The sequence below is a fragment of the Pristiophorus japonicus genome, chromosome 18, assembly GCF_044704955.1.
Source record: "Pristiophorus japonicus isolate sPriJap1 chromosome 18, sPriJap1.hap1, whole genome shotgun sequence".
Lineage (NCBI taxonomy): Eukaryota > Metazoa > Chordata > Chondrichthyes > Pristiophoridae > Pristiophorus > Pristiophorus japonicus.
Window position 1 is genome coordinate 95,907,953 of NC_091994.1, and position 15,005 is coordinate 95,922,957.

General features: G+C 45.1%; 1 protein-coding gene across 5 annotated transcripts in view; it reads left to right on the top strand.

Annotated features, from left to right (window-relative positions):
• Positions 1-15,005, top strand: part of LOC139228914 (telomere zinc finger-associated protein-like) — a 40,343-nt gene that overhangs the window by 22,482 nt on the left and 2,856 nt on the right. For 4 of the 5 annotated variants that reach the window (XM_070860427.1, XM_070860426.1, XM_070860428.1 and 1 more), the window contains exons 3-7: positions 2,440-2,551; positions 7,002-7,094; positions 8,256-8,342; positions 9,225-9,379; positions 11,013-11,149. In XM_070860427.1, coding sequence (XP_070716528.1) covers positions 2,440-2,551; positions 7,002-7,094; positions 8,256-8,342; positions 9,225-9,379; positions 11,013-11,149 — 584 coding nt within the window. The remainder of the gene's footprint in view (positions 1-2,439; positions 2,552-7,001; positions 7,095-8,255; positions 8,343-9,224; positions 9,380-11,012; positions 11,150-15,005) is intronic. The other variant, XM_070860429.1, reaches the window with a different exon arrangement.

Consider the following 15,005-nt stretch of genomic DNA (forward strand, 5'->3'; position numbering starts at 1 on the left):
AACATTAAGGCGGATTGCAAAAGTTTCTATAGATATGTAAAGAGAAAAAGGTTAGTAAAGACAAACGTAGGTCCCCTGCAGTCAGAATCAGGGGAAGTCATAACAGGGAACAAAGAAAAGGCAGACCAATTGAACAAGTACTTTGGTTCAGTATTCACTAAGGAGGACACAAACAACCTTCCGGATATAAAAGGGGTCAGAGGGTCTAGTAAGGAGGAGGAACTGAGGGAAATCTTTATTAGTCGGGAAATTGTGTTGGGGAAATTGATGGGATTGAAGGCCGATAAATCCCCAGGGCCTGATGGACTGCATCCCAGAATACTTAAGGAGGTGGCCTTGGAAATAGCGGATGCATTGACAGTCATTTTCCAACATTCCATTGACTCTGGATCAGTTCCTATCGAGTGGAGGGTAGCCAATGTAACCCCACTTTTTAAAATAGGAGGGAGAGAGAAAGAAGGGAATTATAGACCGCTCAGCCTGACCTCAGTAGTGGGTAAAATGATGGAATCAATTATTAAGGATGTCATAGCAGCGCATTTGGAAAATGGTGACATGATAGGTCTAAGTCAGCATGGATTTGTGAAAGGGAAATCATGCTTGACAAATCTTCTGGAATTTTTTTGAGGATGTTTCCAGTAAAGTGGACAAAGGAGAACCAGTTGATGTGGTATATTTGGACTTTCAGAAGGCTTTCGACAAGGTCCCACACAGGAGATTAATGTGCAAAGTTAGAGCACATGGGATTGGGGGTAGTGTGCTGACGTGGATTGAGAACTGGTTGTCAGACAGGAAGCAAAGAGTAGGAGTAAATGAGTACTTTTCAGAATGGCAGGCAGTGACTAGTGGGGTACCGCAGGGTTCTGTTTACATTGTACATTAATGATTTAGACGAGGGGATTAAATGTAGTATCTCCAAATTTGCGGATGACACTAAGTTGGGTGGCAGTGTGAGCTGCGAGGAGGATGCTATGAGGTTGCAGAGTGACTTGGATAGGTTAGGTGAGTGGGCAAATGCGTGGCAGATGAAGTATAATGTGGATAAATGTGAGGTTATCCACTTTGGTGGTAAAAACAGAGAGACAGACTATTATCTGAATGGTGACAGATTAGGAAAAGGGGAGGTGCAACGAGACCTGGGTGTCGTGGTACATCAGTCATTGAAGGTTGGCATGCAGGTACAGCAGGCGGTTAAGAAAGCAAATGGCATGTTGGCCTTCATAGCAAGGGGATTTGAGTACAGGGGCAGGGAGGTGTTGCTACAGTTGTACAGGGCCTTGGTGAGGCCACACCTGGAGTATTGTGTACAGTTTTGGTCTCCTAACTTGAGGAAGGACATTCTTGCTATTGAGGGAGTGCAGTGAAGATTCACCAGACTGATTCCCAGGATGGTGGGACTGACCTATCAAGAAAGACTGGATCAAGTGAGCTTGTATTCACTGGAGTTCAGAAGAATGAGAGGGGACCTCATAGAAACGTTTAAAATTCTGACGGGTTTGGACAGGTTGGATGCAGGAAGAATGTTCCCAATGTTGGGGAAGTCCAGAACCAGGGGTCACAGTCTAAGGATAAGGGGTAAGCCATTTAGGACCAAGATGAGGAGAAACTTCTTCACCCAGAGAGTGGTGAACCTGTGGAATTCTCTACCACAGAAAGTAGTTGAGGCCAATTCACTAAATATATTCAAAAGGGAGTTAGATGAAGTCCTTACTACTCGGGGGATCAAGGGGTATGGCGAGAATGCAGGAAGGGGGTACTGAAGTTTCATGTTCAGCCATGAACTCATTGAATGGCGGTGCAGGCTAGAAGGGCTGAATGGCCTACTCCTGCACCTATTTTCTATGTTTCTATAATTTCTCCTGTCTCAGCCTGTAAGGAAATCACATTTACATTTGCTAATCTTTTTCTTTTTACATGCCCTATAGAAGCTTTTACAGTCAGTTTTTATGTCTCTCGCTAGTTTACTCTCATATTCTAATTTCCCTTTCTTGATCAATTTCTTGATCCTCCTTTGCTGACTTCTAAAATCCTCCCAATCTTCAGGCTTACTTCTCTTTTTGGTAACATTAGAAGCCTCTTCCTTTGTTCTAATACTATCTTTAACTTCTCTTGTTAGTTAAATGTGACGAGAACTGCACAGCTCCTAAACTGTTCTTCCCTTTCCCTTCTTTCCCAACCCCTCCTCCATAAATGCCGAATGTCTAAAATAAAAACAGAACTTGCTGGAAATATGGAGCAGTCAGCAAATGAGAGAGAAAATAAGTTTGTTTCGGAGGGAGAGCTTTTATTGGAACACCCAAAACATTAATCTGTCTTTAAAGTTGCTGACTAACCTGCTTGTGTATTTTCTGCTTGTGTCCCTGGTGCTGAGATTTATTTAATGCCGAGGTAATTCTTGTACAAACGAATGTGTTCCTAACTTGATTGTTTTGCCATCAGGAGACATACGGGAGAGAAACCGTTTAAATGCAGCAAGTGTGGAAAGTGTTACTTCAGGAAAGAAAACCTGCTTAAACATGAGGCCAGGAACTGCATGACCAGAACAGGCGTGGTACGAAAATTAGGTTTCTAATCACTTTTTTTAAATTGTTTTTTTGGGTGACTTTGTTCATCAAATTAAGGGTGTCAATGCTGGCAAGTTTCAACATCAACCCATTTCTGGGACCAGTTTGGCCATGAAGTTGTACTTATATTTCCTGTTTTGCTAGTTTGTTTGAATTATGTGGACCTGGAAAGTGCTATTGCTTAATAGGCGGATGAATCCTAAATCCAAACGCAAAGATCTATTATTATCAGAGGAACATAGGCCATTCAGCCCCTCGAGCCTGCTCCGCCATTCAATGAGATCACGGCTGATCTGCAACCTAACTCCTTATACCCACCTTTGGCCCATATCCCTTAAAATCATTGGTTAACAGATATTAATTTCCAATCTAAAATTAACAATTGATCTCGTATCAATTGCTGTTTGCTGAAGAGAGTTGGAAACATCTACCTTTGTGTGTAGAAGTGTTTCCTAATTTCACTCCTGAAAGCACTGGCTCTAATTTTTAGACTGTGCCTGCTAGTCCTAGAATCCCCAACCAGTAGAAATAGCTTCTCTCTACCCTATCTGTTCCCCTTAATATCTTGAAAACCTCCATTAGATCACCCATAACCTTCTAAATTCTAGGGAATACAACCCTCATTTGTGTAATCTCTCCTCGTAACTTAACCCTTGAAGTTCGGGTATCATTCTGGTAAACCTAGGCTACACTCCCTCCAAGGCCAATACACCTGCATATCCTTCATAAGGTGTGGTGCCCAGAACTGCTCAGTGCTCCAGGTGTGGTCTAAGCAGGGTTTTGTATAGCTGCAGCATAACTTCTACCCCCTTGATTTCTAGTCCTCTAGATATAAAGGATCCCATTAGCCTTTTTGATTATTTTCTGCACCTGTTTGTGATATTTTAATGATCTATGTACCTGGACCCCAAGTCTCTTTGAACCTCTGCTTTGTTTAGCCTTTCACCATTTAGAAAGTACCCTGTTCTGTCCTTTTTAGGCCCAAAGGGGATGACCTCACATTTACCTAAATCGAAATCCATTTGTCACAGTTTTGTCCATTTACGAATCCGTTGAAATCCCATTGTAATTTTATGGTTCCAGCTACGCTGCCTATTGTACCACCAATCTTTGTGTCATCTGCAAATTTGGATATATGACTCTCTGTGCCATCATTTAAGTAGTTAATAAACACTCTGAATAGTTGAGACCCCAGCACTGATCCTTGCGTACTAGTAGTCACCACCTGCCAATTTGAGTACCTACCCAGTATCCTGCCGCTCAACCAATTTCCTAACCAGTTCAATACTTTGCCCTCCATTCTTAAAGTCCCACATAAGAGATTGTTAATTATCAGATGCCTTCTGGAAGTCCATATAAATAACATCCATAGACATTCCCCTGTCCACTACTTTAGTCACCTCCTCAAAAAATTCAATCATGTTTGTCAGACATGACCGACCTTTCCCAAATCCATGCTGGCTCTCTCTGATCAACTGAAAATTGAGATGTTCAGTCACCCTATCCTTAATTATAGACTCTAGCATTTTCCCGACAACAAATGTTCGGCTAACTGGTCTGTAATTCTCTGGTTTCCCCCTCTCACCATTTTTAAATAGCGGAGTGACATGTGCAGTTTTCCAATCTGAAGTAATGGTCCCTGAATCGAGGGAACTTTGGAAGATTATAGTTGGGCATCTGCCATGTGCTCGCATACTTCCTTTAAATTCTGGGATGGAAATCATCTGGCCCTGGGGATTTGTCACTCTTTCGTCCCATTATTTTCTTCATTACTGTTATTTAACTTACATTAATTTTATTGAGTCTCTGTCCCTGATTCAGAATTTGTTTCCTTGGGATTTCTGGCATGCTCTTCCTCTACTGTAATTATTCAGCAGGTCCGCCATTTCCTTATTATCATTGACCATATCACCACTTTTTGTTTTTAAGGGGCCAGCATTGCTACTGACTACCTTTTCCTCATATAATTGTAAAAAAAAATTGTTGATTTTGATATCCCTTGCAAGTTTCTTTTCATACTGTCTTTTTGTAGCTCTTACTATCTGTTTTGTGACACTTTGCTGTTCTTTGTATCTTTTCCATTCACCAGGATCTGTGCTATTTTTTTCATTTTTGCATGCTTTTTCTTTTAGTTTTATGCTGTTCCTTACCTCTTTTTAGTTGTTCATGGCTTTTTTTTGGCAGATAGAGCTCTTGCCCCTCAAGGGTATAAACTGATTCTGTATCACATTAAATTATTTTTTGAACATCTGCCACTGATCGTCTGTCATTTTACCCATGAACAGATTTGCCCAATTTATTGTGAACAGTCTCTGTCTCATCCCTTTGAAGCCGGCCTTACACAAATCTAGAATCTTAGTAGCTGTTCCGCGTTTCTCCCTTTCAAACACTACGTTGAACTCGATCATGTTTTGATCGCTATTGTTGTAAATGTTCTCGCAGTTAGGCTGTTCACTAAATCTGGCTCATTACTAAATCTAATATGGCTTGCCTCCTTATTGCCGCTAGGATATATTGTTGTAGAAACTATCCTGGACACAAGAAATACACTACCTTTTTGACAGGTGCTAGTCTGCTTATCCCAATCTATATGAAAGTTAAAATCCCCCATTAAAACCACTTTGCCTTTACAACACGCTTGTCTAATCTCTGCATTTGTACAATCTAGCACCAGCTGCTACCAGGGGGCCGAAACATAACTCCCACTACAGTCTTAAATCCTTTCCTATTTCTTAATTCTACCCATAAAGTCTCCACTGCCTGCTTACCTCTCGTTATATCCTCTCTCATTGAAGTGATTTCATCTTTAATCAATTAGGCTACTCCTCCCCCTCTGCCATTTTCCCTATCTTTCCTGTCGACCTTATAACCTGGTATATTTCATTCCCAGTCCTGACCGTCTTGTAGCCATGTCTCAGTAATGGCTCCAATGTCATACCCTCCAATTTGAATTTGAATTTGCATCTGCAGTTCATTCAATTTATTCCTTATACTCCATGCATTTGTGCAAAGAATGCTTATTTGGGCCACACACCCTAGCCGGTCTTTCAGCTCTAATGTTTTACTTACTTATTTCTCTCACCTGGTTTAATCACTTTACATCTTTTAGTTTTCCCTCTGCATTTAGTGCCTAAAGCACAATTTCTGACCGTTACTTGAGATGCATGCAAATTAATGGAAGCAGGATTAAAGAAAAAGCTTGCATTTATATAGTGCCTTTCACAATCTCCGGACGCCCCAAAAGCACTTTACAATGAAGTACTTTTTGAAGTGTGGTCACTGTTGTAATGTAAAAAAATGTGGCAGCATTTCAGCACAGCAAGATCCCAGAAACAGGAATGAGATAGTGACCTGATGATCTGTTTGTGATGTTGGTTGAGAAATAAATATTGCCCTACACACTGGGGATAACTTCCCTTCTCATGGGCTATTTTACGTCCACCTGAGAGGGCAGACAGGACGTCTGATTTGAAAAACCAGTGAAGCACTGGAGTGCAAGCCTAGATTATGAGCTCGAGTCTCTGGAGTGGGGGTTGAACCCACAATGTTCTGACTCAGAGGCAAGAGTGCTACAAATTGAACCAAAGGCTGACACCTGCTTACACTTTAAAAACGGCTGCTGAGGCTCCATTATATGTATTTGTGCACTTTTTTTTATTTCTCTCTCCTGGTTTAATCACTTTACATCTTTTAGTTTTCCCTCTACATATAGTGCCTAACGCACAATTTCTGACTGTTTTTATATGTATTTGTGCAGCTGGTCTTAGCTGGGCAGTTATAGCTGTGATATCTTTGTGTGCCCAGAAAATACAGCTTGCTCATTGGTTCTGTCCTCACTGACATCTCTAGCCCCCTTTTCCCCCCAAATTATCCTTGTTTCCTACATTACAACAGTGACTACATTTGAAAAAGTACTTCTTTCACTTTAAAGTGCTTTGAGATGTTCTGAGGTTGTGAAAGATACTACATAAATGCAAGTCTGTATTTTAATAAAGCTATTTATGGCCTCATCCTTCCCTCCTCTAGCCTTCCATCCTAGCTCATTCTCTAAAGTCTTCAGACTGTGGCATCCTGTGTAGTCCCTCGCTGCTCGTACATCAGTAGTGGAGTCACCACTGCCTAGGCCTCACTCTCTCAGAACTTTCTTCCAGACCCCCTCTTGCATTGCTCCTGTCCTCCCACCTTCAAAAAGCTCCTCAAAATCTGCACTGTGGACTGTACCTCTCATCGTCTCTCCCAACTCTTCACTCTTGCTTGATGTCCGTGCTGTCCTGTGTGAAGCACCACGGGAGTGGTGGGGGGCACTTTATTCTGTTGAGAGGTGCTGTCTAACTACATGTCAGCACAATGTGAACAGGCCTTTAGGCCTACTAAGCCTCTTCCCTCTGAAGACTGGTGTAATTCTGACCGCGGTTTTAAATGCTTCTTTCCCCACAGATTTACACTTGTCCTGAGTGTAATGAGACGTTTAAAGGACGGAGCGAGCTGAGAAACCACCTGGTATCTCACACGGGCGAGATGCCCTTCAAGGTAGGTCCTGTGGCACTGTCCGATTTGGACTGATTTAAGTAATCTCAGCTGGGGTTGGCATTTTGGAGCTACAATTGGCCTCAGCACCCCAGGGCTAGGGAGGGTAGGGTGGAAATAAGCCAGGGTTCCCATTCCTAGTGCCTATCCTGCGTTCTTTGTGGAGGTGTTGACAGTGAACCAGGTGTCGAGGCTCCGTTAGGTGGCTGGCTGGTTGGTGCCCGTTAAACTAGGGGGCAGCAAAAGCCAACGCCCTGAGAATGAAGGTGGAAAGAAACTGGGAAATAGAATCATACAGCACGGAGACCATTTGGCTCATCGTGCCTGTGCCAGTTCTTTGAAAGAGCTATCCAGTTGGTCTCTCGTCCCCTGCTCTTCCCCCAGAGCCCTGCACATTTTTACTTTTCAAGTATTTATCCAATTCCCTTGAAAATTATTATTGAATCTGCTTCCACCGCACTTTCAGGCCGTGCATTCCAGATCATCATAACTCACCTCTGGTTCTTTTGTCGATCACCTTAAACCGGTGTATTCTAGCTACCGCTCCTTCTGCCGCTTTAAACAATTTCTCTATCAAAACCCTTCAAGATCTTAAACATCTCTATCAAATCTCCTCTTAACTGGCTCTGCTCTAAGGAGAACAAACCCAGCTTCTTCAGTCTCTCCACATAACTGAAGTCCCTCATATCAGGTACTAGTCGAGTAAATCTCCTCTGCACCCTCTCCAAGGTCTTGACATCCTTCCTAAAGTGTGGGTTCCCAGAATTGGCCATAATATTCCAGCTGGGGCCTAACCAGAGTTTTATAAAAGGTTTGGCATAACATACTGAAAGGTGATGTAAAGTCCAAAAAATAATGTGGCAAAATGTTGAATAAGTGCAGACAATCGATGTAGGTGTAATCCATGAGCAGTATACCATACGTACAGGAGGTGTACAGTGTGTATATCTGCCACACATCTCATTAGGTGCCAGATGTGGTAAAAGCATCTGCATTAACGTCAACAAAACTCGCTGTGCTGCAAATATCAACTTCTGTGTGTCATAGAACAGCAAAAGAACAGAGAGAGCAGTAACCTCGCATTGTCTTATCTGCAGAAATTGTGATTTGGTTCCCGCTCGCCCCTCCCAATTCTGTTGATTCTCTCTGTTTTAACCCTTTCAGTGCCCCTCGTGTCCTCAGCAATTCATGCAGAAGAAAGACCTGCAGACTCACATGATCAAATTACATGGAGCCCCGAAACCCTACCCGGTGAGTAACTAACGCAAGTTGTAATACAATATATTCCCATTTTTGCGACATCTGAAAGCTCTACATACAGGAGTCCAGTGACCGTTCCGTAGCCAAACCTCTAACCGCTACATCCCATAGATACCCAGTGTGAGTCACTGCCTCCCGCTCGGTGTCTGTGAAACCGTAACCCAGTGTGGGTCACCGCTTCACTCGGTGTCTGAAACCGTAACCCAGTGTGGGTCACTGCTTCGCTCGGTGTCTTAAACCGTAACCCAGTGTGGGTCACTGCCTCCCGCTCGGTGTCTGTGAAACCGTATCCCAGTGTGGGTCACTGCTCCCGCTCGGTGTCTGTGAAACCGTAACCCAGTGTGGGTCACTGCCTCCCGCTCGGTGTCTGAAACCGTAACCCAGTGTGGGTCACTGCCTCCCGCTCAGTGTCTGAAACCGTAACCCAGTGTGGGTCACTGTCTCCCGCTCGGTGTCTGTGAAACCGTAACCCAGTGTGGGTCACTGCCTCCCGCTCGGTGTCTGAAACCGTAACCCAGTGTGGGTCACTGCCTCCCGCTCGGTGTCTGTGAAACCGTAACCCAGTGTGGGTCACTGCCTCCCGCTCGGTGTCTGTGAAACCGTAACCCAGTGTGGGTCACTGCCTCCCGCTCAGTGTCTGTGAAACCGTAACCCAGTGTGGGTCACTGCCTCCCGCTCGGTGTCTGAAACCGTAACCCAGTGTGGGTCACTGCCTCCCGCTCGGTGTCTGAAACCGTAACCCAGTGTAGGTCACTGCCTCCCGCTGGGTGTCTGAAACCGTAACCAGCGTCAGCGGCCGCCTCCCAGGAGAAGCGACAAGGCAAAAAGATGGATAAGAAAACGATTAACGTGTAGTGTGTCTCTTGTTCATAGTGTCCTGCTTGCTCCAAATGTTTCCTCGCCCGCAACGACCTGCACCTGCACGAATTGTCCAAACACCAGGGGGAGAAGCTATTTGTGTGTGAGGAGTGCGGTCACAGGGCTTCCACTCGTCATGGCCTGCAAATGCATATAAAATCCAAACACAGGTACAGTATAAATGCAAGCATTCTCCTTTATGCAGGCTCCCTAATGGTAGCTATACCATTGGACAGAATATCAATAAATAGTAGGAGCTTGTAACAAAGGTATTGCAATAATCGTGGGGACTTTAATCTTCATAGACTGGGCAAATCAAATTGGCAAATGTAATCTGGAGGACGAGATCATGGAATACATTCTGGACAGTTTCCTAGAGCAAGAAGTCATAGAACCAACCAGAGAACAGGCAATTTTAGATCTTGTATTGTGCAATGAAACCGGGTTAATTAGCAACCTTTTATAGTAAAGAATCCTCTGGGACAGAGTGATTGTAATATGATAGGATTTCACTTAAAGCCAATTACATAGGTATGAGGTGCAAATTGGCTAAAGTAGATTGGAAAAATAGATTAAAAGGTATGGCGGTAGATAAGCAGTGGCTAGCATTTAAAGAAATATTTCATAATTCTCAACAGAAATACATTCCATTGAGATATAAAAACTCCTCGGGAAGTGATTCATCCGTGGCTATCTAATGAAGTTAAGGACAGTATTAGATTGAAAGATGGAGCTTATAATATTGCAAAGAATGGTAGTAAGCCTGAGGATTGAGTGTGTTTCAGAAACCAGCAAAGGATGACCAAAAAGGGAAAAAATAGAATGAGGGAAAACTAGCAAGAAATATAAAAACAGAACTTCTCCAAGTATGTAAAAAGGAAGAGTGTAGCAAAAGTAAATGTTGGTCCCTTAAAGGCTGAGACAGGAGAAATTATTATGGGGTATAAGGAAATGGTACAAAATATTTGTTTAATATTTCTATCTGACTTCACAGTAGATGACACAAAAAGCATACCACAAATGGTGGGGAACCAAGGGTCTAATGAGGGTCAAGAACTTAACGTAATTAATAAGTAGAGAAAAAGTACAAGAGAAACTAATGGAATAAAAAGTCAACAAATCCCCTGGACCTGACAGTCTACATTCTAGGGTTCTAAAAGAGGTGGCTAGAGAGATAGTGGATGCATTGGTTTTGATCTTCCAAAATTCCCTAGATTCTAGAACGGTTCCAACAGCTTGGAAGGTAGCAAATGTAACACAACTATTCAAGAAAACCGGGAACTACAGACCAGTTAGCCTGACGCTCCATCATGTCATCTTCCCAAATAGAGGAGTATTCCCCCCTTTCCTTCTCCTAGGATTCTCCCATGACCTGCCCTTCCCTGTGCTGCTGTACAGCTTGTGTATATCTGTGTCTGCTGCTGTGTGACTAAGTACTGGAACAGATATTTGAGAGATGGATGAGTGGGCTTGTGTGACCAGGACCCCAGATTGCGTACAGTAACTATTTAGAGTGTATCTCGCCAGCAAGAAGACAGACAGACTTCCATTTTAATAGCGCATTTCATGAGCTCAGGATGTTCCAAAGTGCATACAGTGAATGATGAAGTGTAGTTACTGTTGTAATGTAGGAAACACAGCAGCCAATCTGCACACAGCAAGCTCTTCCAAACAACATTGTGATGAGGACCCAATAATCTGCTTTTGCGATGTTGGTTCAGATTGGAGAGAAAATGGTATTGTAATGTTATTGGGGGAGAAAGGAAGTGACGTTCACATTGTTTTTGCACCCCGCTATTGTAGGAACGAGCGGCCATACATTTGTGAATTCTGCGACCGTGGGTTCACTCAGAAGGGGAATCTGAACGTCCATCGGCGGACACACACGGGCGAGAAACCCTTCCAATGCCATTTGTGTGGGAAAACTTTCAGGATCCAAGGTGAGCATCTGCCTCCATGGGGAGCTCAGCTCGGATTTGCGCGCAGCTCCTGTTCCGAGTATTTACAGCTACCTCTCTAACGGAGGAACCCGCACAAAACCCTTCCTGTGATGGCTCAGTTGCCACTTAAATCACCCAGTGCTGCACTAAGGCCATACAGACCAGCCGGCCCCAGGAAACTGTAGTATAGCGGTTATGTTACAGAGGCCTGGACCAATGATCCAGAGATGCGAGTTCAAATCCCACCACAGCAGCTGGGGAATTTAAATTCAGTTAATTAAATAAATCTGGAATAAAAAGCTAGTATCAGTAATGGTGATCATGAAACCATCGGATTGTCGTAAAAACCCATCTGGTTCACTAATGTCTGCTGTCCTGACCTGGTCAAGGCTATGTGACAGCACTGGTTGACTCTTAACTGCTCTCTCAAATGGTCCAGCAAGCCCCTCAGTTGTGGAAAAAAAATGGCCCGGCACCTGCTACGGACACAACAATGCCACAACCAGCCCAGTCGACCCTGCAAAGTCCTCCTCAATAACATCTGGGGACTTGTGCCAAAATTGAGAGAACTGGCACACAGACTGGTCAAGCAACAGCCTGACACAGTCATACTCACAGAATCATACCTTTCAGCCAATGTCCCAGACTCCTCCATCACCATCCCTGGGTATGTCCTGGTGCACCAGAGGTGGCGGCAAAGTGGTACACGGGAGGGAGTGGCCCTGGGAGACCTTGACATTGACTTCGGACCCCATGAGGTCTTGTGGCTTCCGGTCAAGCCTGGGCCTTGTGGCAAGGAAACCTCCTGCTGATTACCATGTACCGCCCTCCCTCAGATGATGAATCCATGCTCCATGTTGAACAGCACTTGGAAGAAGCAGTGAGAGGAGCAAGGGCACAGAATGCAGTCTGGGTGGGGGACTTCAATGTCCACCACCAAGAGTGGCTCGGTAGCACTTACCACTGACAGTCAGTCACTACTGACCCGAGCTGGCAGAGTCCCGAAGGACATAGCTGCTCGACTGGACCTGTGGCAGGTGGTGAGAGAACCAACACGAGGGTAAATCCTACTTGATCTCATCCTCACCAATCTATCTTCGCAGACGCATTTGGCCACGACAGCATTGGTAGCAGTGAACACCGCACAGTCCTTGTGCAGACGTAGTCCATCTTCACACTGAGGATACCCTCCATGTGTTGTGTGGCACGACCGCTGTGCTAAATGGGATAGATTCAGATCAGACCTAGCAGCTCAAAACTGGGCATCCATGAGGCACTGTTGGCAGTCAGCAGCAGCAGAGTCATATTCCACCAAAATTTATAACCTCTGGCCCAGCATATCCCTCAAGGGAGGGGCCAACCCTGGTTCAATGAGGAGTGTAGAAGGGCATGCCAGGAGCAGCACCAGACATATCTAAAAATGAGGTGCCAACCTGGGGACTACATGCACGCTAAACAGTGGCACTCAGGACTACATGCATGCAAAACAGTGCAAGTAGCATGCTATAGACAGGGTTAAGCGATCCGATAATCAGTGGATCAGATCAAAGCTCTGCAGTTCTGCCATGTCCAGTTGTGAATGGTGGTGGACCATTAAACAACTAACTGGAAGAGAAGGCTCCATGGATATCCACATATCCTCAATGATGGCAGAGCCCAGCACGTGAGTGCAAAAGACAAGGTTGAAGCGCTTGCCACCATCTTCAGCCAGAAGTGCTGAATGGATGATCCATATCGGCCTCCTCCTGAGGTCCCCACCATCACAAAGCCAGTCTTCAGCCAATTCGATTCACACCACGTGATATCAAGAAACGGCTGAGCGCACTGGATACAGCAAAGGCTATGGGCCCCGACAACATGTCAGCTGTCGTGCTGAAGACTTGTGCTCCAGAACTAGCTGCGCCTCTAGCCAAGCTGTTCCAGTACAGCTACAACACTGGCATCTACCTGACAATGTGGAAAATTGCCCAGGTATGTCCTGTCCACAAAAAGCAGGACAAATCCAAGCCGTCCAATTACCGCCCCATCAGTCTACTCTCAATCATTAGCAAAGTGATGGAAGGCATCTTCGATAGTGCTATCAAGTGGCACTTACTCATCAATAACCTGCTCACCGATGCCAAGTTTGGTTTCTGCCAGGACCACTCGATCTTGGTCCAAACATGGACAAAAGAGCTGAATTCCAGAGGTGAGGTGAGAGTGACTGCCCTTGACATCAAGGAGCCCCAGTAAAACTGAAGTCAATGGGAATCTGGGGGAAAACTCTCCACTGGTTGAAGTCATACCTAGCACAAAGGAAAATGGTTGTGGTGGTTGGAGGTCAATCATCACAGCCCCAGAACATTGCTGCTGGAGTTCCTCAGGACAGTGTCCTATGTCATCTTCAGCTGCTTCATCAATGACCTTCCCTTCATCATAAGGTCAGAAGTGGGGATGTTCGCTGATGACTGCACAGTGTTCAGATCCATTCGCAACTCCTCAGATAATGAAGCAATCCATGCTTACATGCAACAAGACCTGAACGGCATTCAGGCTTGGGCTGATCAGTGGCAAGTAACATCCGCGCCACACAAGTGCCAGGCAATGACTATCTCCAACAAGCGAGAGTCGAACTTACCCCTTGACAGTCAGTGGTATTACCATCTCCGAATCCCCCATCATCAACATCCTGGGGAGTCACCATTGACCAGAAACTTAACTGAACCAGCCACATAAATACCATGGCAACAAGAGCAGGTCAGATGCTGGGTATTCTGCGGCGAGTGTCTCACCTCCTGACTCCCCAAAGCCTTTCTACCATCTATAAGGCACAAGTCTGGAGTGTAATGGAATGCTCTCCCTATGCCTGGATGAGTGCAGCTCCAACAACACAAGAAGCTCGACACCATCCAGGGCACAGCAGCCCGCTTGATCGGCACCCCATCCATCACTTTAAACATTCACTCCCTCCACCACCGGCACACCGTGGCTACAGTGTGTACCATCAACAAGATGCACTGCAGCAACTCGCCAAGGCGGCTTGGGTAACACCTCCCAAACCCGTGACCTCTACCACCTAGAAGGACAAGGGCAGCAGGTGCATGGAACACCACCACCTCCATGTTCCTCTCTAAGTTACACACCAGCCTGACTTAGAAATATATCGCCGTTCCTTCATCAAGACTGGGTCAAAATCCTAGAACTCCCTCCCTAACAGCACTGTGGGAGTACCTTCATCACACAGGATGCAGTGGTTCAAGAAGGCGGCTCACCACCACCTTCGAGGGCAAATAGGGATGGGCAATAAATGCTGGTTGTGCCAGCGACACCCACATCACATGAACAAATTGTTTTTTAAAAAGGCCTGTGTTGAGTTGGCTGGTCCCTCATCCCAGCCTTGGGGCACTGCAGTAGACTTCTGCTCTTGGATTGGGGAGGAGGAATGTCAGCCAGGGTTTCTGGTCCCAATAATTATCCAGTGACCCACTCCTGGTGCAGACTAGGATGTGTTATGAGGCCCTCTATAGTGGAATGATCTATATTAAGCCAGGATTAGTAAAAGTGAAACTATCCGATTGTCCTTAAAACCCCAACTGGTTCACTGATGTCCTTTTTTGGGAAGGAAAATTGCCGTCCTTACCCAGTCTGGGTCGACGTGACTCCAGTCCCACACCAACGTAGTTGATTCTTGGCTGCCCTCAAGTGGCTCAAACTGCTACGCACAGCGGTTCAAGGTGAAGGCCCACCACCTTCTTGGGGCAACTAGGGATGGACAACAAATGCCTGTCTTGCCAATGATGCCCATATCCTGAGAATGGAGAAGAAAATAAATTAGCAGCTTAATTAGAATGGCAGGATGGAGGGTGGAATTTACTCA